At 39.5% G+C, this 23921-nt stretch overlaps 3 protein-coding genes across 3 annotated transcripts; all 3 read right to left on the bottom strand.

The window, feature by feature from the left end:
* Positions 1–6309: 6309 nt before the first annotated feature.
* Positions 6310–7290, bottom strand: LOC146611258 (P2Y purinoceptor 1-like). Its single transcript, XM_085345596.1, has one exon. It carries the CDS (start codon positions 7288–7290, stop codon positions 6310–6312), a length of 981 nt encoding a protein of 326 aa, XP_085201722.1.
* A 3636-nt stretch (positions 7291–10926) lies between these two features.
* On the bottom strand, positions 10927–11928 carry LOC146611257 (P2Y purinoceptor 1-like). The gene has a single exon (XM_085344721.1). It carries the CDS (start codon positions 11926–11928, stop codon positions 10927–10929), a length of 1002 nt encoding a protein of 333 aa, XP_085200847.1.
* Positions 11929–14537: 2609 nt separating this feature from the next.
* LOC146611256 (P2Y purinoceptor 1-like) lies at positions 14538–20908 on the bottom strand. The gene is made up of 2 exons (XM_085345595.1): positions 20079–20908; positions 14538–14688 (listed from the first exon to the last, which is right to left on the bottom strand). Exons 1-2 carry the CDS (start codon positions 20906–20908, stop codon positions 14538–14540), a joined length of 981 nt encoding a protein of 326 aa, XP_085201721.1.
* Positions 20909–23921: the final 3013 nt, after the last annotated feature.

Here is a 23921-nt window from a genome sequence, read left to right as displayed (position 1 = left end):
TAGACTGAGATCTATTTCCGGGAACAGGTAAAACATCTGAATCTGATCCTTGAGAGGTCTGACTGAGCTGTAGACAGTGAGCAAGTCAGAGATGTACTGGGAATGATGGTACAGCCCCCACAGAGTCCTGATCTCAACATCATCGAGTGTGTCTGAGATACATGAAGAGACAGAAAGATGTCACAAGACCAACTGGGGCAAGGAGCCTCTACTATACTACATGATATTATGATATTGCCCTTCTCTCCTTTTGGGTGGCAATACTTTCTTCTTAAAGTTATTTATTTTTTTCTGTACTGTTGTGGGATCTTTACCTTACAATATAAAACACCTTGAGGCAACTGTTGGTATTGTGTTCATTTTTTGTTTAATTTCCAATCATGTAAACAATATACAGAAGTTTATTTAGGAAGGAAAAGAAAAAAATGCTATACAAAACAAAGCAAAAATACAATAAACATATTTCTATTATAATTTAGATACTACATAAAGTACAAGTTATTGGCTGATAGATTATTTGAATATGTACCACTTCTAGCTACTATGTAACACCATGATTTTTACATGGAAATTAAAGGATCTTTACTTATGTATCCCACCTTTATTTATTTATTGCATTTGGCAGGAGGTGCTGTAATCATGCTACAGTAGTTAATTTCAAGGATCACAAGATATTTCAGGGTCATCTGATCCAGCCCTAACTATATGCTTTAGCAAAAAGGAAAGTTTTAAGCCTAATCTTAAAAGTAGAGATAGTGTCTGTCTCCCGAATCCAAACTGGAAGCTGGTTCCACAGAAGAGGGGCCTGAAAACTGAAGGCTCTGCCTCCCATTCTACTTTTAAATACTCTAGGAAAAACAAGTAAGCCTGCAGTGCGAGAGCGAAGTGCTCTAATGGGGTGATATGGTACTACAGGGTCATTAAGATAAGATGGGGCCTGATTATTTAAGACCTTGTATGTGAGGAGCAGTTTATTGTGCTGAAACACAGCAAAAGAGTTCTGTGTTACTGACGGCTTCCATTACAATAACTGGCCTGCGTTACTTTTGTCAGGGATTATTTTGCCTGTCACCCGTTTGTCTGAGCCGCCACTGCCACCTACTGCCGAAACTAAATATCGCCCTAATATCACATCAGGTGGGAGCAAATGAGCTTTTTGCTCTGTGCTGATGCAAACTATTGTAACAACAAAAACAAAAAACAAAAAATGGTGTGAGAAAAAAAGGATTCTATTTTTCCCAAACTTTTTTCACATGTTTGCTGTTATCAGTATATTTCTTTTGTACTACTAGTATACTTATCCCTGAGTAACAATTATGGTTACACATACTAATGACATCTGTTCAATGAAACATTTCCCACACTATGTTACATTCAGCAAATTAAAACTCATAGTAGAAGCTAATCATGATTCATGTTGTGCCAAGTAATTTTTCTTCCTCAAGGTTAATGAACAAGTTACTATGAATTTTCAACTGTAACCAGACTCAATATTTGGACAACAATACACTAAATTTGTTTACATATTAAGGCACTTTTACAGATGGTCATCACCATCATATGTTCAGCCACACCATTCTGTCCATTGTCTTTTGGTGGTGTGTTTGCTCTATTGTGCTTGTCACAATGTTCATGTTAACCCTCTGGGGTCCAGGGTATAATTGGCCGTTTTTGATTTTACCTCTATATTTTACTTTTAAAAACTGTTTATCTTGCTGTCCATGGTATCATTATTTTCAGCACAACCTCAAATATCAGAAATTTGAGTTATTTTTTTCATTTTGACATACTATATTAGAACAATTGATCTAAATTCAGACAAAGAAAAATACAAATCAGAGTAGAAAAAAAGTTATATTTTTTACTGTAAAAACCACAAACATGTTTAAAACGAAACATTTTCACAACTTGAAATGCAAATAGAAATGGTACATTTCTGAAAATTATTCACAAGTTTTTCAAACAAAGTTATATGGTACTATTTACCTAAAATGCAGCCATGGCCTCAGGAGTTTTTTATATAACCATTTAAAACTATTTACAAAACAATCAGGTGTTTTGCATCAAATAAGAATTTGTGTCCACTATAAGACAGAGGAGAACACCACAGGCCTAAACCCTGCAGGTCTGACAACAGGAGGTGTTTCAGTCCTGTTTTCCATGTGGAGACGGTGTTTACACCAGAATCTTCCTTTGGTGGGTTTTTTGGAGCAAATGTGACATTCACTTGTATAACTGACACACAAAACAAAACATTGACTACACAACACGCTAACTATAGCCTCCAAACACGCTACACGTCACTAATGTCTCACATGTGAAAACTCGCTCTCTCTCTTTCTTTCACTCACTCGCTTTCTCTCACGGGCATCACTCCTAAAATTTCCCCCTCTTCCTAAACAACCAAGTCCCACATGTTGCCATATCATTTTTTGATTGGTTGAAATGGCACACTTTAACACCAAAAGGGAAGGGGTGTTTTTTCGTTTTCCACTCGCCAGCAGAGAGTGTTTGCTGGCGCTGTCCTTAGAAAACACAGTTTTTACCATTTCTTCCCGCTGTAAACACCACTGTTTTGTTCAGAAAAAAACATTGTGTGTATTTTTCTTCATAACTCTGCTTTTACATGGCCTATCGACACAATTTAAAGACTGGTATATAGTCTGACCCAAGGTTATATGGAGTTTCTGACTCGCTGCATCTTGTAGCTGTTTCGTCTTAAATTGGTCATGTGATCTTGACGTGCCGTCACATCCGTCGACCCCAGAGGGTTAATGTCTTTATTCTGGATCAGTTTCTTATTACTGTCTCTCACACCTTGCTGGTATATATCTTCAGGCCACCAAGGCCTCCACAGTCCCTGGGTGCAAATAGCTCCCGTTTTAATATTGTCCATATCAGCTTGTCTGACTGTGGGTTGTCCTAACACGTCGTATGTCAGCAGTTTGGGCTGTTGTCACTCTCTCTTGGGGTGTTTGAGGACAGGTGACAACCCTTGTTCACTGCTCGAGTCACTGTTTCCTTGCTCATCTTGTTGTTCATCTGATATTTGCTCATCTTGGGACTTCTGTTGGTTGTAATGTTGCTCTATTGTCTGCAACTCAGGTTCGTGTACCTATTCTGTTGTCCTGTAAGAAAGGGACAACAGGAAGGGGATTACATGAAGAGACAGAAAGATGTGAGGAAGCCTACATCTACAGAAGCGGTTTGAGGCTTTCCCAGTTGTTGTTCACCCACCTCAGATTTCAGGGTTTGAGGGATAATGCTGGTGGTACTATTTTGCTGTGGAAACCTTCAGACAACCTCACCCTCATCTTCACTCTCTATGTCCTTGTCTTGCTGTAGTAGATGTTGTTGAACTTCTCCCCCCCCACCCCCACCCCCTTTTGTCTTAGGCTTTTACATCTTTTGTTTTGCTCCTGTCTGTGTGGTTTTTCTACAGGTAGGCTGTCACATGCAAGCAACAGGTTCCTGTGTACTGTGCGGCTTTTTCCTCCCCTCTCTGGCTTGATCTCATAAACTGGGATGTCAGGGCTTTTTTGATTCACCACCACATATACTGTGTCCTCCCAGTGTGACTGAAGCTTGCCTGGGCCTCCTTGCTCTTTGAGGCTGTGGAGCAGGACACTGTTCCCTGGGTGATGTTGAGCTCCGTAGATCTGACAGTTTATCTCTTGAAGCTTCTTTCTGGGCTGCCATAGATGCAGTCTCATAGGCCTCCTTCATTCGGGGTTGCCATTTTGTCACATACTCCACGTAGCTTAATTGCTGTTCCTGTGAAGGCAAGTTGAACAAGATGTCTAAAGGAAGTCTCGGAGTACGGCCAAACAACAAAGAGTACAGGAAAAATCCTGTAGCCTCATTCCGAGTGCAGTTGTAGGCGTGCACTACTTTTGCCAGTGACTACTTCCAGTCTGCCTTTTCAAGGTTAGTTAGTGTTCTCAACATGGACAATAAAGTTCTGTTGAAACGCTCCACTTGCCCATCCTTGTGGATGATATGGGGTAGTGTGAGAACCATGCAGACCACAGACTTTTTTGCAGCTGGGAAAACATGTGATTCTCAAATCCCCTGCCCATGTCATGGTGGATTCGTGCTGGGAAAGCAAAGTTCAGAGCAAAGTGATTGAAGACCTTATCCATATATACTATAGGACCTATAGTAGGACAGGAATTCTAGGACCCAACTCAGTTCCCCCACTGTGGATGGTGGTTTGTTTCTGAGAGCTTGTACAGAAACTATTTCCACTGTGTCCATGGTATATCCCTCTTCAGACACCATCCGACCAAGGAAACATACCTTTCTCTTGAAAATGTCACATTTCTGTAGGCTGAGTTTGATACCATGTTTTTGGTATCTCTGTAGGACAGCTCTGATGTGTTCAAGATTAGTATCAAATGAAGGAGAGTGGACTAGGTTGTCGTCCAAATATGGCTTACAGATTACATCCCGCAGGCCCCTTAAACAGTCCTCCATGCTCCGCTGAACTCTGCGGGGGCTGAGCTGAGGCCAAAGGGTATGCAGTTACACTGGTATAAGCCCCAAGGTGTGATGAAGGCTGTCAGGGTCCAGGAACCCCTGATGGTATGCTTTCCCCTGATCCAGAACAGAGAACCAGGAGCTGCCATGAAGGGAATCTAGCATGTCCTGAATTCTGGGAATTGGGTGCGTGTCTGGTACTGACTTCCGGTTGAATTCCCTGTAATCACAGCACAATCTCAGTTCACCTGACTTTTTCTGAACGCAGACAATTGGAGATGAGTAGGGTGACCTGGACTCTGAAATCCATCCATGGTTCAGCAGATCTTGAAGATAGTCTTTGACCTCTTGGTGCAGAGGTTTTGGCATGGATATGTAGGTCTTTCGAACAGGTGTTGTGTCATGCAATGTGATGTGCATGTTTAAGCTGGGGATGCACCCAACATCTTTATCATCATAAGCAAAAGCATGACATTCCTCTCTTAACAGCTGTCTCACAGTTTGTTGTTCATTTTTACTGAGATGGTCCATCTTAACTGGTGGGTCCCACTGAGGTGGCTTATGGCTGGAGGAGGGTGTGTTAATATCCTCATTTACCTGTATAGGAGACTGTGAAGAAATCTGCTCCACCGAGTCTTGCGTCTTTTCAGGGGTGATGGGGTACACTGCTTTTATTTCTTCCAGATGTCCTAGAACAGTGTGAGGAATTAAGTTGACAAGACCCTCAGGCAACTCTGATGGTTCATTTGGGACAAACAACAGACTCTGTCCTGAAAACTGCGCTCCAATATGTGCACGGACATATGTCGTGGTAATCTGTTCAGCAGCCAGACATCGTCCTCTCTTTCCTGCCAGTACTGTGCCCAAACTTTGGCTTTGGTCTGGTGACTGCAATAGTTTTAGCACTGATTTAGCAGTGTTTACCAATACTGACATGATCTGGCAGATTTTTTGAATGTTGCGTGATCTTGGTTGACACTTGCCCCATTTACGCACAACTTCCTCTATTACATTAAATCCAGTAATGGGCAGTTGAGCAACACTGGGGTCACTGGATACAAGCATTGGAGCTAGAAGACAATTTTCAGGGTTACAGTCCAAATAGAATTCTGTCTCTATCCACCCATCATATGGGATTTCACTATCATAAGCTGCTAAAGCGACAGGAGGTTCTGTTCCCAAAACCTCAGCAAGTGGCCTGAGGTGGTAGGTGTTGTTTTTGCCACTCATTCTTAATAAGACTTGCCTGAGCTCCGGTGTCCCACAGGGCCTCTACTGGTGCCTTATCCAGGTGACACTGAACTGTACATCTTTTCCCAGTGAGACTGATGAGCTTGGTTTGCTGTTTTCAGGGTATATAACCATTAGATGTGTCGCTTGTCAATTTGTTGCTGTTTGGCTCTTTGGGGGCAGTTTCAGTGTGTGTAGAGTCATTTTGTGGTGCTTGTTGATGCGAGATGTTTTGCACAGAGACAGGATTTATCTGGGACCTGGATGATGAGTGGGCTACTGTGGGATGTAGCTCAGTAGCCCGCTCCTGTTTCCTGTCTAAACCCTTGAGACAGGTGACCCTCCTGACCACAACGGTAGCAGTGTCTACAGAGGTCACCAAGCTGAGCCTCTCTGCACATTTGACAACCTCTTGCACGAACACATAAGGAACACATCTGAGACTTGTTCTCGATGCCCAAAATACTCAGGGGTGCCGCACTGACTTAGTCAAAACCAGTGAAATTTTGTACAGTGGGATTACAATTACAACAAAGATGCATGCGTGTAGAGCTGGTTTATTTAAAACATTTTTAAGATTTCTAACATATGGCAAACTTGTTAAACTTTATCAGACTGTGTCACAGGGATTCTGCCACTCCTTGATTTCGGCCAATTAAAGATCTGGCGAGTTCGCTGGAGCAGCTGTTGGAATCGAGTAGGGAAATCCTTTACATGGAGGTAAACCAGGGGAGTCAAAACACTGTTCAAACACACAATTCCACGACTTATCTGGTGAGCCCCAAAGACTCCCTCATCCCAATCTGGACATTTCCCCTGTTTTGACAAAACTCTTGAATAAAGGCTGAGGTTCTTGAAAATATGATAGGGGATGTAACAAACCGAGAAGAGAAGGCACAAGATGAATAATAACTTTAAAACTCGTTTTTTCACCACCTCCTTTATGGTATTTGCATGACAGAGAACAAGAGTCACATGTCCATAGCAGCCAAGTAAAATAAGGAGTGGCATAACAAACCCAGTCAATGTCCAACCCACACTGTATTTCAGATAATCCTCCACATACTCGTTAGAGGTGGTATGGTAGCATTTTTCAGTTTTATTTGGTGAGATTTTGGAGAAGAAGATATCTGGAAGACTTTGAGCACTCACCAACAGCCAAACCAAAACTGAGATAGCCACAGAGTGAGTCACAGTTATTCTCCCCATCATCCTCATTGGATGGACAATAGCCAGGTACCTGTACACACTTATACAGGTGAGGAATCCAATGCTGCCGTATAAATTCAAGTTGAAGCAGAATCTTGTGATCTTGCAGAAGGCATCTCCAAATATCCATTTACTGTCCATAAAGTAGTACGCTGACAAAAATGGGAGTGTTAGCAGGAACAAAAAATTAGCAACTCCAAGGTTCAGAAGGAACAGATTAATGTGTCGAAGTTTCTTCTTTTTTTGCAGCAGAGACTTTAGTCCCAATCCATTTCCTCCCAGACCAACAATCATAACAAAGGCATAAATGGCAGGTAGAATTTTGTGTTCATGGAGTTTTAAGTTGCCTGAAGTACAGGATCTGTTATTCATTGTGCTTCTAAAGTAAAGTCTGCACAATCTTCCCCCTTCATGGAGAGTTCTATGTCATAAAGTGAAAGAAAACACACCCTTTTTTATTTTTTTACAATTTATATGTCATGTTCAACCTTGAAACCCTGCACACTGAAGCATAAGACTGAGATCTAAAGTAAATGCAACACGTCTAATAGATATGTATGCAATCTTAATCTTGCCTTTGGGCCTTGTTTGGAATGTGAAAGTTATGAATTAAAGTTGCTACTACCCTTTGTCTAGAATTGTAACAGGCTGCGAACACATTAGGAAACTCAGGTGTTTAAACCTGTGATAATTCTGAGTTTCTTGTAATAAAGCAATGCCTGCATGTTGTTTTTTGAGCTGGTTAAATATCTTTGACCTCTTTCCCCTGTGCGTAATGATGTAATGATGTAATGATGAACGCTGCGTGTTCCGCTTAGATGGGTGAAGAGAATGGAAAAACATCACTTGTTTGTAAATAAAAAGAAGAAAAATGTGTGGCGAGAGGCTCCATAAGTCTGATTATGTGTGAGCATATTAACTAATATGACCAGGAGTGTATGAGCTTGAGTGTGCGTGACCTATATGTCCCTGTGAGGCTGTGGTGAATGTGCTCCCGTTAATCACATATGTGTGTGTGATCATGCTGTGTGAGTGTGTAGAAATAGAGGGTGTTGTTTGTGGTTGCATAGGGAAACAGGTGATCCATGCAGTGAAAGAAAGAAGGGCGTAAAAACAAGCAAGGAGAAGGATGAGCTGGAGGGATGAAAGAGAAGACAGAGAGAGAGAGAAAAAAACAAAAATTAAAAAAGTAAAAATAAATAAAAATAAACCGGAAACATTCCGGTTCAGGTGTTAGCGGAGAGTGACGGTGTTTTAGCTGTTATGGAATAGCACTGAATTAGCGTTCTGTGATTCTGTGACTCTTGAAATGCACTACACCAACAATTTAATACACACCCTGGTGTGTAATTTAAGACATAAGAGATTTCTAAAAGTAAATACTGTACTGTAAACATGAGGTTGACAGTAGGCCGACAAAGAATGTCCTTGTCCTTGTCTAAAAGGCTAGCAGTCAGTATTAATACATGTAAATCTCATTTTAGCAAATGGTATTCGGTTCAGTTCAATACTTTCGTGTCTTGGTTCGATATTTTTTCGATACAAAAAAATGTTCATGCCTTTTTTAATTTGTAATTGATTAAAATTATACATGTTTCTTTTAACTCGAGAAATCACTCATATGTGGAAAAGCTATACTGTACCCTTCTTCTGGGGTATATTCTCAGCAGCATATTAAACATATCAGGCCCCCTTAAAAGGAACTACTCTCTGAAGAACCTCCCCTCACACTCATCTTCTGGAGTGCTAGCACTTAGTTGTAACGGGGCTCAAGTACTCTCAGCCTTTCCTGAAACCCGTTGTTTTCTACAACAGAAAATAGTCGCATGTCGACAGCTATAAAAGTAGCCATTGCCCTGTTTCTTTTGCCCTCTAAGAATCATGTGCTAACGGCTGTCTCGGGTAAAGTTTGTAGCATGCGTGCTTGTCTGTTTCCACCGATGTAATTGAGCATTGCCTGGCACGTCCGACTTACTGTTTTGTCCACGCTTACCATCAGGGTCATGCTTCACATGAAAACCAAAATAGTTCCAAACGCCAGATCTCAATGATGGTAGAGGAGGTTCAATTTCGGGTAGCGTTGAGGCAGTTGCCATGTTGCAACGAGCTTAACTTCTGTCTCGCTAGCATGAGTGAATGCGTATGGGTACTCAGTGGATCTGAGCTCGACAGTGCAGCCTAGGCAGAGTAGTCGAACGCAGATCCACTGAGCTCTCAACACAGACAGCATCGTCAGAGGAAAAGTTGATAAAATAAATTAAAAATTCAGCATTGCTCAATACATATGCGTGCCGAACCAAAAGCACTGTATTGAACCATTCAATACAGATACATTGTAGCACCCCTAAGATATATATATTCATTCCTTCTAGTTAACATTTCACTTATGATTTTATATTATGCACTTTTATGCTAATTTAATTCCTTGTTTGTTCTGTATCTGCTGCTTCTCCCATGTATCAGTGACAGTTATCTGCTTGCATACCTAGTACTTGCTTTGGTCCTATTTCTATTATCTTCCTTTTACTCTCTATGTTACTTATTAAGCACCTTGGTATACCCTTGGTTTTAAGTGTGCTTTATAAATAAAGTTTATTATTATTATAAAACATCATAAAACTGCTCACCCAACCTGTCGGCAGTTTTATGATTGAAACAAAAGGTTAAAGTCTCCCTCTGTTTGGAGTTTAAATGTGAAAGCAAAAGTTCTCTGAAAGCATGGTGGAAGTTTCTAAAAATGACTTCATTAATCTCATGCAAACATACACTAATCTGGAACAACTGTGACATAATACAGAACATTAATATGATTACCTTCCCAGATTGGAGTTGTCAAGGAATGAAATACTTACAACATATATTAGAATGAACAGACTTTATTTCATTTGACAGACTAGTTGTACAGTATGGGATTAACAAGAAAAGAATGTGAAAGTAAAATTTTGTCTTTAAATAAAAGTCTTTAAATTAAATTGAAGACTTTAAATACATTTTTTTAAAATAGTCAATTAAACATTTTACATTTTTAAGTTCAAAAAGATGGAGAGAAATACATAAAAAAATATTATAGTTAGAAATCCATCAATTACTTTCTTAGAAAGGATAACTCTTTACTGTCATTTACAGTTCAAAAAATGTTATGACTTATAAAAATAATGAATCTAGGGTGTGTGTGTGTGTGTGTGTGTGTGTGTGTGTGTGTGTGTGTGTGTGTGTGTGTGTGTGCCCTTGCTTAGAGCAGTATACATCAAATACTATACATTAGAATTCCAGAGCAAACTAAAAGCCAAATATTGTGTATCTTATGTCAAATATGAATCACATGTTCACTGCCAAGCTGACTTATAGTAGGCATGAAACAAAAGTTAATGTTGATTAAATTTCACCAACACTGTTCTACTGCTATACAAACGCAATAATCCAGCAGATGTTTTTTATGGGAAATTATTTTGCTGTACACATAACCTACACAAATCTAAAGAAAAGTGGTTACTAACCTGAAAACTGTGTCAGTGAACATAAAATAAATGATACTAATCTGCCAGCGCTCTTTCCTGATCTTTGCTTAAATTAAAAGTGTCACGGTCCTGGGTCTGTGACCCAGCATTTCTATGGCAGGTTAAGAAGCAGTTCCTTGTGTTAGTTACTATAGCTATTCCTCTGTTTAGCATTTGTTGAGATCACCTTAGCTTTCTTATCTGGTCTTTAGTTTCTGTTGTCTTGCCTCCAATCCCCTACGCATGTGTAGTCATGTCTCAGTGGTTGTTTATATTTTCAATGTGACAAAAAAAAATGTTGCTGTAAAGGATTTGAATAATGCAATTTTCAATAATGCAATTTTCGATGCAGGGCAACAGAAGAACAACAAACACAGAAACAAAGCTTTTTTATTTATAAATCCATTTGAGCCAAAACCGTTATCCCGAAAAAGATAGTATAGACAGTATAATACGTAAAACAGTCTTTACACTCTACTCTAAAAGACAAAGTCAAAGTCACTAATTACTGTTAAGATATTGTTGTGGTCACTGTTTGTTCCACGGGTACACTGCCGTATTCTGACACAAACAAACGAGTAAATGTCTGACGAAACTGCTGAAGCAGCTGTTGGAGCTGAGCAGGAATATCCATGACATGGAGGTAAACCAGGGGGTTCAAAACACTATTCAGACACACAAGACCACGACTGATCTGATGAGCACAGAAGACTGTCTTATCCCATGATGGATACTTCTTGTTGGTTGAAAAAAGTACTCTTGAATAAAGGCTAAGGTTCTTAAAAATATGGTAGGGGATGTAACAGACCGAGAAGAGCAAAATCAAAATGAACATCAACTTTAAGCTTCTTTGTTTCACCACCTTATTAATGGTATTTTTGCGCCAGAGAACAAGAGTCACATGTCCATAGCAGCCAAGAAAAATAAGGAAAGGCATAACAAACCCAGTCAATGTCCAACCCACACTGTATTTCAGATAATTCTCAACATACTCTGTAGAGGTGGTATGGTGACATTTTTCAGTTCTATTTGTTGAGTTTTTGGGAAAGAGCACGTCTGGAAGACTTTGAGCACTCACCAACAGCCAAACCATGACTGAGATAACCACAGAATTACGGACAGTGATCCTTCTCTTTGCTTTCATCGGATGGACAATAGCCAGGTACCTGTACACACTTATACAGGTGAGGAATCCAATGCTGCCGTATAAATTCAAGTTGAAGCAGAATCTTGTGATCTTGCAGAAGGCATCTCCAAATATCCATTTATTCCTCATAAAATAGTAGGCTGACAAAAATGGGAGAGTTGGCAGGAACAAAAAATTAGCAACTCCAAGGTTCAGAAGAAACACATTAATGTGTCCAAGAATTTTCCATTTCTGAAGTAAGGACCTCACCGCCCATCCGTTAGCTCCCAGACCAATGATAAAAACAAAGGTGTAAACAGCAGGCAGAGTTACATGTTCATAGTCTGAACGAAAGAAGGAAGTTTTATTAGTTGCTATTCCTGACATGTTGTCCACACAACCTCTCTCCTTTGTAGCAGAATTAAAAGTGAAAGAAGTGAAGGGACAGCAAATGCACCTGTTGTTGCTTGAAGCCCTAAATGTTGAGTTTCAGGTTTCAGAGCTGAGATAAACATCTTTGCATCATCCCGTAACCCTCTGATTTGTTTTGATAGATCTGAACCTTTGGAATGTGGCCTCCTGTTCCTGTGGCCATTTGCTTTTTTATGAACCTTATCTTTATTCCTGTTATTGTAGCCTGTTACCCCATGATCAGTGACAAAACCCTTTTAACTTTTACCTTTTTGTTCTTTGTATGTAATTAGCAACCCTTCCACTACTCTCTGTTACCCTTCTGGTATAAATAACAGTGGTCTGGTTTACCCACTCATACCCACTCTCTGTGTCTGTAAATCCATCTTATAAAGGTATACTTTGATAAGCACACCACCACAGCAAACAAAAGGAAAAAGGACCTGAAGTCAGATTTTTTTCTTCAACACATCTCATGCATCTAATTCCTTGCTTTTTCACAAAGACTGTAGATTATTTTATCTTTTTAAAAACACTGCATGAAAATATAAAATCCATCATTGTGGATAACTTTTTTGTCTTTTTTGTTTAAGTAATGAAGTAACAGCACTTTATGATATGTTAAATAAATAAAACTCAGTGTGCTTAACACAGAAAATAAAGACAGATTTGTCTTTAAACTTCCTACAAGAAATGAAAACAGTAAAACCAAAGAAAAAACAATAACTGAAAGCACTCTTAGTAGACTGAGATCTATTTCTGGGAACATGTAAAACATCTGAATCTGATCCTTGAGAGGTCTGACTGAGCTGTAGACAGTGAGCAAGTCAGAGATGTACTTGGAACGATGGTACAGCCCCCACAGAGTCCTGATCTCAACATCATCGAGTGTGTCTGAGATTGCATGAAGAGACAGAAAGATGTGAGGAAGCTTACATCCACAGAAGATCTGTGGTTAGTTCTCCAAGATGATTGGAACAACCTACCAGTCGAGTTCGTTCAAAAACTGTGTGCAAGTGTGCCTAGCAGTATATGCTGTTTTGAAGGCAAAGGGTGGTCACACCAAATATTGATTTGTCTTAGCTTTCTCTTTTGTTCATTCACTTGATGAAAATAAAAGATTAGCACTTCCATTTTTGAAAGCATTCTTTGTTTACAGCATATTTTTTTTCACCTGCCTAAAACCTTTGCACAGTGCCGTATGTATGGATTTATTATGTGTTGTGCATTGTTTATGTTATGAAACGGCTGTGTGCAGGCAGGAAAAGGACCCAAAGTGCAGACACTCAGAGGCAAAACGTGAACTCCAAAAAGGTAACACAACTGAGACTCCAAGGGTGGCGGGCAGGCTGCACAGCAAGATGAGGGTAGATCACAGTAAAGACACAGAGAAACACGGGGCTTAAATACACAGAGGGAACAATCAGGGAATGGGAAACAGGAGGGAAACACAGCTGGGGCAAATCAGGCCTAACGAGACAAAGGAATTAAAACCAGACACATTAACATGAGACACGGACTTTCAAAGTAAAACAGGAAACATAACACAGAGACGCATGACTTGACACAAGGATACAGCAGACAGGGGAGACAGCAACTATGGATCACAGACAGAAAACCAGAACACTAAAACTCTAACAAAACCCACACAGAAAACCTAAACTAAGAATAAACCTATAAACCATAAGGCACAGCTACACAGCAAAATCTCCAGTGTTAAATTAACACTGGGGAGTGTCTATATGGGTCCACACCTCTGAGTGTTAAATACAACACTGTTGAGTGTTAAATCAACACTTTTGACAGTGTTATATGTTTAAAAGTAACCTAGTCAGTTTTGAAGATTAACAAAGACTAACACTGAGCAGTGCTGGTTTTCTAACTGGAATATTTCTAACATTTTGAGTTATTTTCCAGTGTAGGATCTTTACATTATAATATAAAACACCTTAAGGCAACTGTTGGTGTTGTGTTGATTTTTTGTTTAATTTTTGATCATGTAAACAGTATACAAAAGTTTGTTTAGGAAAGAAAAGAAAAAATGCAATACAAAATAAAGCTAAATACAATAAACATATATAATTTAGACACTACATAAAGTACAGGTCATTATCATTTCAGCATATTTTGCCACAAAGGTAAGATAATGACATTACTGTTTAACTATAGTGTTATGAGGGTCTTGGTGGCCTCTCATAATAAGCCAAGGGGTGTGGGTGAAAGCGTGTCATAGATATTAGCTGATTAGATGATTAGCTGTACCAATTCTAGGCACTGCTGTCTATGTAACATCATTTTACCAGGATGCTTTACATGGAAAATAAAGGATCTTTACTTATGTATCGCACCTTTATTTATTGATTGCATTTAGCAGGAGGTGCTGTAATCATGCCACAGTTGTCCATTTCAAGGATCACAAGATATTTGCATCAGAAATAAAATATTGTTATTAAGTGGCTGCTAATGTTGACTTAGTCAAAACCAGTGGAATTTTACACAGTGTGAATACAATTACAACAAAGATGCATGTGTGTAGAGCTGGTTATGTAAAACATTTTTAAGATTTCTAACATATGGCAAACTTGTTAAACTTTATCAGACTGTGTCACAGGGATTCTGCCACTCCTTGATTTCGGCCAATTAAAGATCTGGCGAGTTCGCTGGAGCAGCTGTTGGAATCGAGTAGGGAAATCCTTTACATGGAGGTAAACCAGGGGAGTCAAAACACTGTTCAGGTGTCATGGCGGATTGAGTGGACGCGTTTGGTGGTAGCTCCCTATCAGGAATTTAAAACACCGAAAACTCGTCAACAGACAATTCAATTGAGCAAAACGAATATAATTGGTGAGGAATAAGGCAAAAGGAGGCCAAAATGCCAAGGGGACATGATAAAGCCGCAAAAATAAATACCAATAACGCAACAGGACAAGACTGCACGAGCCCCGATGGCATAATTGGAGATTCGGCTGGCGAATTACTAAAAGCCATCGAATCATTGAAATCAGAAATGAAACAAGATAATGAAAGGCTGAGAGAAGGCATTAACACGCTACAGCGGGAATTGGGCGGTAAGCTCGACAAGATAAAGGAGGACATAAAAACTCTGTCGAAGAGAGTGGGGGAAGCCGAGGATCGAGTGGGAAATATAGAAGATGTGACAATGGAGTTAATTGAAGCGCTCCTCCAAAGCTTGAAAACACAGAAATTTATTCAGAACAAGCTGGTGGACCTGGAGTCAAGATCCCGCAGAAATAATATACGCCTGGTTGGAGTGGAGGAAGGCTCCGAGGGGAGATCTGTCCAAGACTTTGTCTCGGAGCTGCTACAGCACGAGATACCTATACCGGCCGGGCTAGAACTTAAGATCCAGCGGGCCCATCGTATCTCTGTACAGAAACCGCGCCCTGGAGAATTCCCACGTCCGATTCTTATTAATTTCCAGGAATTCACAACGAAAGAACTCGTACTTCGAGAAGTTTGGAAAAAGAAGCAAATCCAGGTGAATGGCAAGACGATCTACTTTGATCATGACTATGCATCAGATATTGTTCAAAAGCGCAAACAATACAGAGAAGTTAAGCGGATACTAAAGGAAGCGGGAGTGCGCTTCCAAACTCCCTACACGAGCATTCGGATCCACTGGCAGGACGGAGTCAGAAACTACGGTAACGTACGAGAGGCGGCTATGGAGATGCAGAGGAGGGGATACGATGTCCAGATCCCGGCGGCATCTGAGGAGGACGATGCGCTAAGCAGAAGGTGTCGAGAGTGGAAACGGGCCTCAATCTCCCATCGAGAGCAAATTTCTTCCCCGAGGCAGAGAGTTAAAAAAAAATTGGAGGAATTTCAGAGAAATGCTGATTAGTTCGGGGGATATTTTCCCCCTGTTACTGATCAGAAAATTATAGGCCTCTTAAATTCAAAGTTCTGGAGGAGCAACACCGGATGGAGGTAAATACGTTGGACTATAATTTGGGAACTACTTCTTCAGTTCTCAAATATTTCATAGGGCCCTCCTTTACGGAGGTTTTTTACCCTAGATCTACCAACGGGGTCATGGTGGGAGACAGTTTCTTCCTACTAATTGGGAGTCGCAAGTTTGTGTTTAATTTTTGTTTAATGTCTAGTAATATTGTTTTATTTTATTTTCTTAAACTAGAGGGGATGATCATTGTATACTGTACGAATTATGAGTGGTGTAGGTAAAATAAAAATTATTTCAATCAATATCAATGGTCTGGGGAATCCAGTTAAAAGGAGTAGATTGCTATCTAAATTGAAACGACACAAGGCACAGATTATATTCATTCAAGAAACTCATATGTCAAAAGAAGAACATGAAAAATTTAAAAAGCTTGGCTATGTAAATTCTTTTTATAGCTCATGTAAGAATAGCAGACGAAGAGGAGTTATAATTTTATTAGCTAACACGGTAAATTTTGAAAAGTTAGAGGAAATCTGTGACAAGGAGGGTAGATATGTTGCTGTTAAAGGGAGGATTAATAATGAAGTGGTGTCCCTGATAAATGTGTATGCCCCTCCAGAGGACAACTCAAAATTCTATCAAAAACTATCTGAAAAAATTATAAGCTTTAGTGAGGGGACCTTGATATGTGGGGGCGACTGGAACTGTATATTAAATCATACTAAAGATACTACAAGCAAAAAAAGACGCAAAGATAATAAATCTAAATCTCTTAACTCATTAATAAAGGAAGTGGATCTCTGTGATGTATGGAGAGAATTACACCCTCTGGAGAAGGATTATACCCATTTCTCAGCAGCCCATAAGGTTCACTCTAGGATAGATTTTTTTTTGATAAATAGAAGTGATAAACATAGAGTCACAGAATGCAATATCGGTATAGCCGACTTGTCGGATCACAACGCCATTCATTTGACCATTCACCTACATAATCAGAAAAAGAAATTATTATGGAAATTGAACATTGGTATTCTCAATAATGAATCTGAGGTAAAAGAGATCAAAAAAGAAATACAAACCTGTATTGCCCACAATAAGGATGATCAGATAGACCCAACAATAATTTGGGATACTGTGAAAGTAGTAACTCGGGGGTATTTGATATCAAGGACCAGCTACCTCAAAAAAATGAAGAAGCTTACACAGTCCAAATTAGAACAACAATTAAGGGATTTGGAAAAAAAAAAAGCATACAGATTTGAGTCCTGATTTGGCCGAAAAAATCAAAAACGTAAGAAAACAACTAAGTGATTTGACTATGGAGGAAATAGAAAAGAAACTGAGATTCACAAAACAAACATTCTATGAGTCTGGCTCCAAAGCAACTAAAGTATTGGCTAAACGGTTAAAATTAATGCAAATAACTAATGCAGTCAACAAGATTAGAGATCCAAATACTAAGGAACTACTATATGAACCAACACAGATAAAAAACACTTTTCAAGAATATTACAAAACATTGTATAGTCAACCGGATCAGAAAAATGGACCAGAAATTGTAGAGTTTTTGGATCAGTTAGACCTCCCTTCAATAGGGACAACTCAAAATGAACTATTAACCAAACCAATTACAAAGGAAGAACTGGATAAGGCAATAAGGAGATTGAAGACGAATAAAAGTCCAGGGAGTGATGGGTACCCCAATGAGTGGTATAAGACTTTTAAAGAGGTTTTGGCCCCTATTTTGATAGATTCTTTTAATTGGACAATAAAACACGCTAAAATTCCACCTTCTTGGAAAGAGGCCATCATCTCAGTCTTACCGAAAGAAGGTAAAAACAAGGAAAACTGTGATTCTTATCGCCCAATCTCCATCTTAAATGTTGATTATAAACTATTTACATCTATAATCACAAGACGTTTAGAGCTGTTCCTTCCTGACCTGGTGGATGAAGACCAGACAGGGTTCATTAAGGGGCGACAGACACAAGACAATATACGACGCACATTGCATATAATTAATGAAGTTAATAGAGAAAAAATCCCAACAGCCTTAGTGAGTTTAGATGCTGAAAAGGCTTTTGACAGAGTCTCTTGGATATTTCTTTTTGCTGTTTTGAAGAGAATGGGCTTTGACAGTATCTTCATTAAGTGTATACAATCCCTGTATCATAGGCCAATGGCTAGAGTTAAAATAAATGGGGACTTGACAGACAGCTTTGAGCTCTTTAGAGGAACTAGGCAAGGTTGCTGCTTGAGTCCAGCTCTTTTTGCTTTGTATATTGAGCCTTTGGCTCAGTATATACGGCAAAGTACAGACTTAAAAGGGGTTTTTGTTTCCAAACTTGAACAACGAATAGGTCTTTTTGCAGATGATATAATTATATATCTACAGGATCCTGATACGACCTGTCCTTGGCTGTTTAAAGCATTAAAATATTTTGGTAAAAACGCAGGATATAAACTAAACATCGTAAAGACTCAAGTACTCTGTCTGAATTATTTCCCCAAAGAATTATTACAAAATGAACTTAAACTAAAATGGGATTCAAATAAGATCAAATACTTAGGTGTCTATTTAACTAGTGATGCAAGTACTTTATACGAGGCAAACTATGTGAAGTTTAGTAACACAATCCAAAAAGATCTGATTAAATGGGCTCCGCTTGTCAAGGACCTTAGCTCAAGAATAGAGGTAATAAAAATGAATGTGCTTCCCCGGTTATTGTACCTATTCACCTCATTACCAGTCCAAATAACAGATGCACAGTTTGGTAAATGGGATAAATTAGTTAGTAGATTTATTTGGAAAGGGACAAAGCCAAGAATAAGATTTAAAATACTCCAATCAGGAAAAGAAAAAGGAGGACTTGCCCTCCCGAATTTCAAGGAATATTTCTATGCAGCCCAGCTGAGATATACTGTTTACTGGTGTTCATCAGAATATACTTCAAAATGGAAGCATATAGAGTTAAATTATTGCCTATCATGTCATCCACAAGCAAGATTGGGAGAAGAAACTACCCAGCCCACGAACAAAAATCTCATCACTGAATTTACTATTAAACTCTGGTGGACAATAATGAAGAAATATAGAATTACAGAAGATTGTAAATTGCTGATTTGGCCTGCATACTCTCGAAAATTTCAAAGTGGAAAATGGGATAGTACATTTTTAAGATGGGTCAATAAAGGAATTACAGCAATGTGTACATTAATAGATGGGACAACATTTAAATCTTTTGAGAATCTACAGAAACAATTCGGATTGGATAAATCAGATTTATTTAGGTACTTTCAATTAAGACACTTTTACAATACAGAAATTAGAAAGAAGCTCTCGAGAGAAAGAAATCGTATAATAGGAACAATAACAGGTGCATATAAAAATCTTCCATCAGGAATTCTGTCGAAATTATATGATGGCCTACAAAATTCGAATAGGAATGAAACATTATATATTAAACAAAAGTGGGAATCGGAACTACAAATTGAGTTGTCAGAGGATGATTGGCGATCCTTATGTCTCACACAGCATAACTCCACTAGCTCTAGACGATGGAGAGAATATGGCTGGAAAAATGTGATTAGGTTTTTTATTACTCCATATATCAAAAGCAAGCAGTTGAAAACACCCCAACAATGCTGGAGATTATGTGGAGACTGGAACGCCAATCACTCACATGTGTTTTGGAAGTGTAAATATATTAAATCATATTGGGAAAGAATCGCGGCAACAATGACGAAGGTGCTGGGGTATGAAGTACTGTGTGAGGCACGAGTAATGTATTTTGGAATATGGGAAAATGTAAAAAAGGAGGACTGGTATTTGTTTAAGATTATGTTGTTGTCAAGCAAAAAGGTGATAACAAAGAATTGGCTGAAAAGCGATCCTTTAAAACTGGAAGACTGGATGGACGTAATCGAGGACATATATACAATGGAAAAAATGACTTACACTCTGAGACTGAAATCTGACAAACACCGAAAACAGTGGACAAAATGGATAATTTATAAGTCTCAGTCAGCCTTATAGGGCGGGACCTCTCGTGGTTTTTTTTTTTTTTTTTTTTTTTTTTTTTTTTTTTTTTTTTTTGTGTGTTTGTTGTTGTGTTATTATTATTAATGTCTTGTCCGTATGTAATACAAAGGAAAAAGTACAAAATAAAGAGTAAAAAAAAAAAAAAAAACACTGTTCAAACACACAATTCCACGACTTATCTGGTGAGCCCCAAAGACTCCCTCATTCCAATCTGGACATTTCCCCTGTTTTGACAAAACTCTTGAATAAAGGCTGAGGTTCTTGAAAATATGATAGGGGATGTAACAAACCGAGAAGAGAAGGCACAAGATGAATAACAACTTTAAAACTCGTTTTTTCACCACCTCCTTTATGGTATTTGCATGACAGAGAACAAGAGTCACATGTCCATAGCAGCCAAGTAAAATAAGGAGTGGCATAACAAACCCAGTCAATGTCCAACCCACACTGTATTTCAGATAATCCTCCACATACTCGTTAGAGGTGGTATGGTAGCATTTTTCAGTTTTATTTGGTGAGATTTTGGAGAAGAAGATATCTGGAAGACTTTGAACACTCACCAACAGCCAAACCAAAACTGAGATAGCCATAGAGTGAGTCACAGTTATTCTCCCCATCATCCTCATTGGATGGACAATAGCCAGGTACCTGTACACACTTATACAGGTGAGGAATCCAATGCTGCCGTATAAATTCAGGTTGAAGCAGAATCTTGTGATCTTGCAGAAGGCATCTCCAAATATCCATTTACTGTCCATAAAGTAGTACGCTGACAAAAATGGGAGTGTTAGCAGGAACAAAAAATTTGCAACTCCAAGGTTCAGAAGGAACAGATTAATGTGTCGAAGTTTCTTCTTTTTCTGCAGCAGAGACTTTAGTCCCAATCCATTTCCTCCCAGACCAACAATCATAACAAAGGCATAAATGGCAGGTAGAATTTTGTGTTCATGGAGTTTTAAGTTGCCTGAAGTACAGGAACTGTTATTCATTGTGCTTCTAAAGCAAAAGTCTGCACAATCTCCCCCCTTCATGGAGAGTTATATGTCATGAAAGTGAAAGAAAACACACCCTATTTTTGTTTTTTTTGTTTTAACAATTTATATGTCATGTTCAAGCTTGAATTCCTGCCCACTGAAGCATAAGACTGAGATCGCAAGTAAATGCAACATGTCTAATAGATATGCATGCAATCTTAATCTTGCCTTTGGGCATTGTTTGGAATATGAAAGCAAGCAGCATATTGTTTTTGTATTTTTACTATATTTTTCAATAAATCTAAAAATGAACATCCTCACATTTTCACACAAGTTCTCAAAGTACACAAAGACACTTAAACCAAAACAAAGAAATGCAGAAATATAATATTTGAGGCCTGTCTGGTGGTGGCATGCAAGAGTGGGCAGGCATGGAATCCTAAAATTCACCAGGTGTTGCAAATGCTTTTGCAGGATAGTCAGTGTCAACAAGAACTCGTATTACTAGATGTAAACGGGAAGCTTAGGTCTCTTCCACAGAACAAGATTAAATTATTTGGAAAAGAAGATGGGGGAGGAGATAGACTGATAGTAGGTGTATCAGCTGGCATGTGTGGGGAAACCACAGTAAACAAGTGGTGGAGAGGTTGGAGGGAGTGCACAATAGAAAAGGTGAAAACTGAATCCTTCAGTGACTATAGTTGCTATGAGGTAGTGACCTGATAAAAAATTATTAGGTTTCATGATTTTGACAGACCTCGCTTTTCTTGTTCACCCTGACAACTTTGTGCTTTTTTTGCAGTCTTTCATGGCTAAACAACTGTAAATTATCACTTTTACAGTTGCCAAAATATTTATCAAAATAAAAAATGATAGATTGTTTTTAACTGTTTAACTATTAGTTTCATGTGAGTCAATATTACTTATTCTGAATCAGTAATAGATTATAATAAATTAGTAATGTTTAAGGTTTTGAAATGAAGCTTATTCCCAAGTTCAATAAGAAAGTTCTATGGCCACACATGTGTCAGCTCCTGGGTGCTGACGCCTAAATGTAAGCTTTATCAGACTTTCCCACGCTGTCAAGCCGCTTGTGTCATCACTGGTTGTTGTGTGGTGTTAGTTCAGCAAGCATTACACACACACGCAGGTAGGAACAGAGGATTACCGGAGTTGACTCCTTTCTTTATTTTTCTTTTTTCTTCTTCAAAACCACAACCAGAACAACATACTCACTAGCGCCCTCTAGCGCTTCTGGTAAATGCATCTACAGAACAAATGCAATAGTATGTTTGGACACAACATCTCCCCCTTTGAACAAGGATTTCTTATGTGAACCTGACTTCATTCTGATGTATGTCACCTAATACACGTTTAACATATTTCACATTACTCAGTAACATTCACTTTCCCATGACAAAGTCTTGGGTCCAGCAAGGTGGGTTCCTCATCCTGGTGGGCCTAAGCCTACTATCAGACTCAGAGTTAGATGCTAGATCAGTTCCTGGTTTATGACAGTCCATTGTTGTGTCAGAATCAGTACCTGCGTTCAGCTCTGACAGAGCCGATAAGTGTGAGGCGTTCCAGGTCCGTCCATCATCCAGCAAATAAGTGTTTGGTCCTTTCCTTGTCATGACAGTCCTTGGTTTGGAAAACTTTAACTCGCCTTTCTTTACCTTCCACGGCTTCCTAACCCGTACCTTGTCACCAGGCTGAAAGTTGGATGGTTTGGCGTGTCTGCGAGCATCAGTGTATTCTTTCATTTTCATTTGCTTATTCTTAACTCTTTCGCACATGGTATGCCTCTCTGTCTGAGGAACAGGCATATCCATTACCTGTAACTTTGTTCTCATTCGTCGTCCATGGAGCAGTTCTGAAGGGGAAACTCCAGTTGTTGAATGAGGGGTTGCTCTGTAGTCCATCAGGTAAGTTCTCAGGAACGATTTCCAGGGTTGTCCTTGAATCGAGGCAGTCTGTAGGCAGTCTTTAACACATCTATTGAATCTCTCAACTTCCCCATTTGGGTAATACACTGAGGATCTCAGGTGTTGGATTCCCCTGCTTTTCAGGAAGTCAGTGAACTCAGCAGAGAGAAATTGAGAGCCATTGTCACTTATCAGTGTCTCAACAGATGCCTCAGCCCGTAGTCTGAGGCATCTGTTGAGACTATGGTTGGCTTACTGGGGTCGAACATCACCAGGGCAGGGCTGTGCACGATTAACCGCTTGACTTGATCAAACGCTGCTTGAGCTGCTTCGTTCCAGTGGAATGAACAGTCCTTACGCAGAAGAGCTCTCATAGGTTCAACAACAGTCGCGTAATTTGGCACAAACTTGCTGTACCATGCACTCAAGCCAAGAAATGAGCGCAGGGTTGCAGGATCAGTAGGGGGCGGAGCATGCAGGATGGCAGTGACATGAGAGTCATCTGGCAGCAGACCTTCTGGACCGATCTTTTGACCCAAAAAGCTCAGAGTAGTTTGACGGAGTTGACATTTGTCAACATTGAGTTTCAGTCCTGCATTGTTGATTCTGTGTAACACAGCACGCAAGTTGGCCTCATGTTCAGCTTCTGACGTTCCGTATATGATGACATCATCAAGGTAGCATTGCACCCCTTTCTGGCCGCGTAGGATTTGTGTCATCATCTTTTGGAAGGCTGCAGGTGCTGAACTCAACCCATAGGGAACTCTGCAGTACTGGTACAGTCCTTCATGTGTAATGAAAGCAGTGAGCCCTCTACTCTCTTCATGTAGTTTCAGCTGATGGTCGGCGGATTTAAGATCCAGGGTGGAGAACGTGACAGCCCCACGCAGCTCAGACAGTATGTCCTCTATCAGTGGAAAGGGATGACTGTCAGCGACCACCGCTTTGTTAGGTTCTCTCAAATCAACGCACATGCGTATGCCACCAGTCTTCCTTCTAGTGACTACAATCGGGGAGACCCATTCAGATGCATCAATTTTCTCTATGATGCCATGTTCCTCAAGGTTCTTGAGTTCTGCGGAAACAGCATCACGGACTGACAG

Source organism: Diplotaxodon limnothrissa, linkage group LG20 (genome assembly GCF_057381915.1).
Source record: "Diplotaxodon limnothrissa isolate DT_005_m linkage group LG20, D_limnothrissa_male_GT1.1, whole genome shotgun sequence".
Lineage (NCBI taxonomy): Eukaryota > Metazoa > Chordata > Actinopteri > Cichliformes > Cichlidae > Diplotaxodon > Diplotaxodon limnothrissa.
This window is presented reverse-complemented; position numbering and strand designations above follow the sequence as displayed.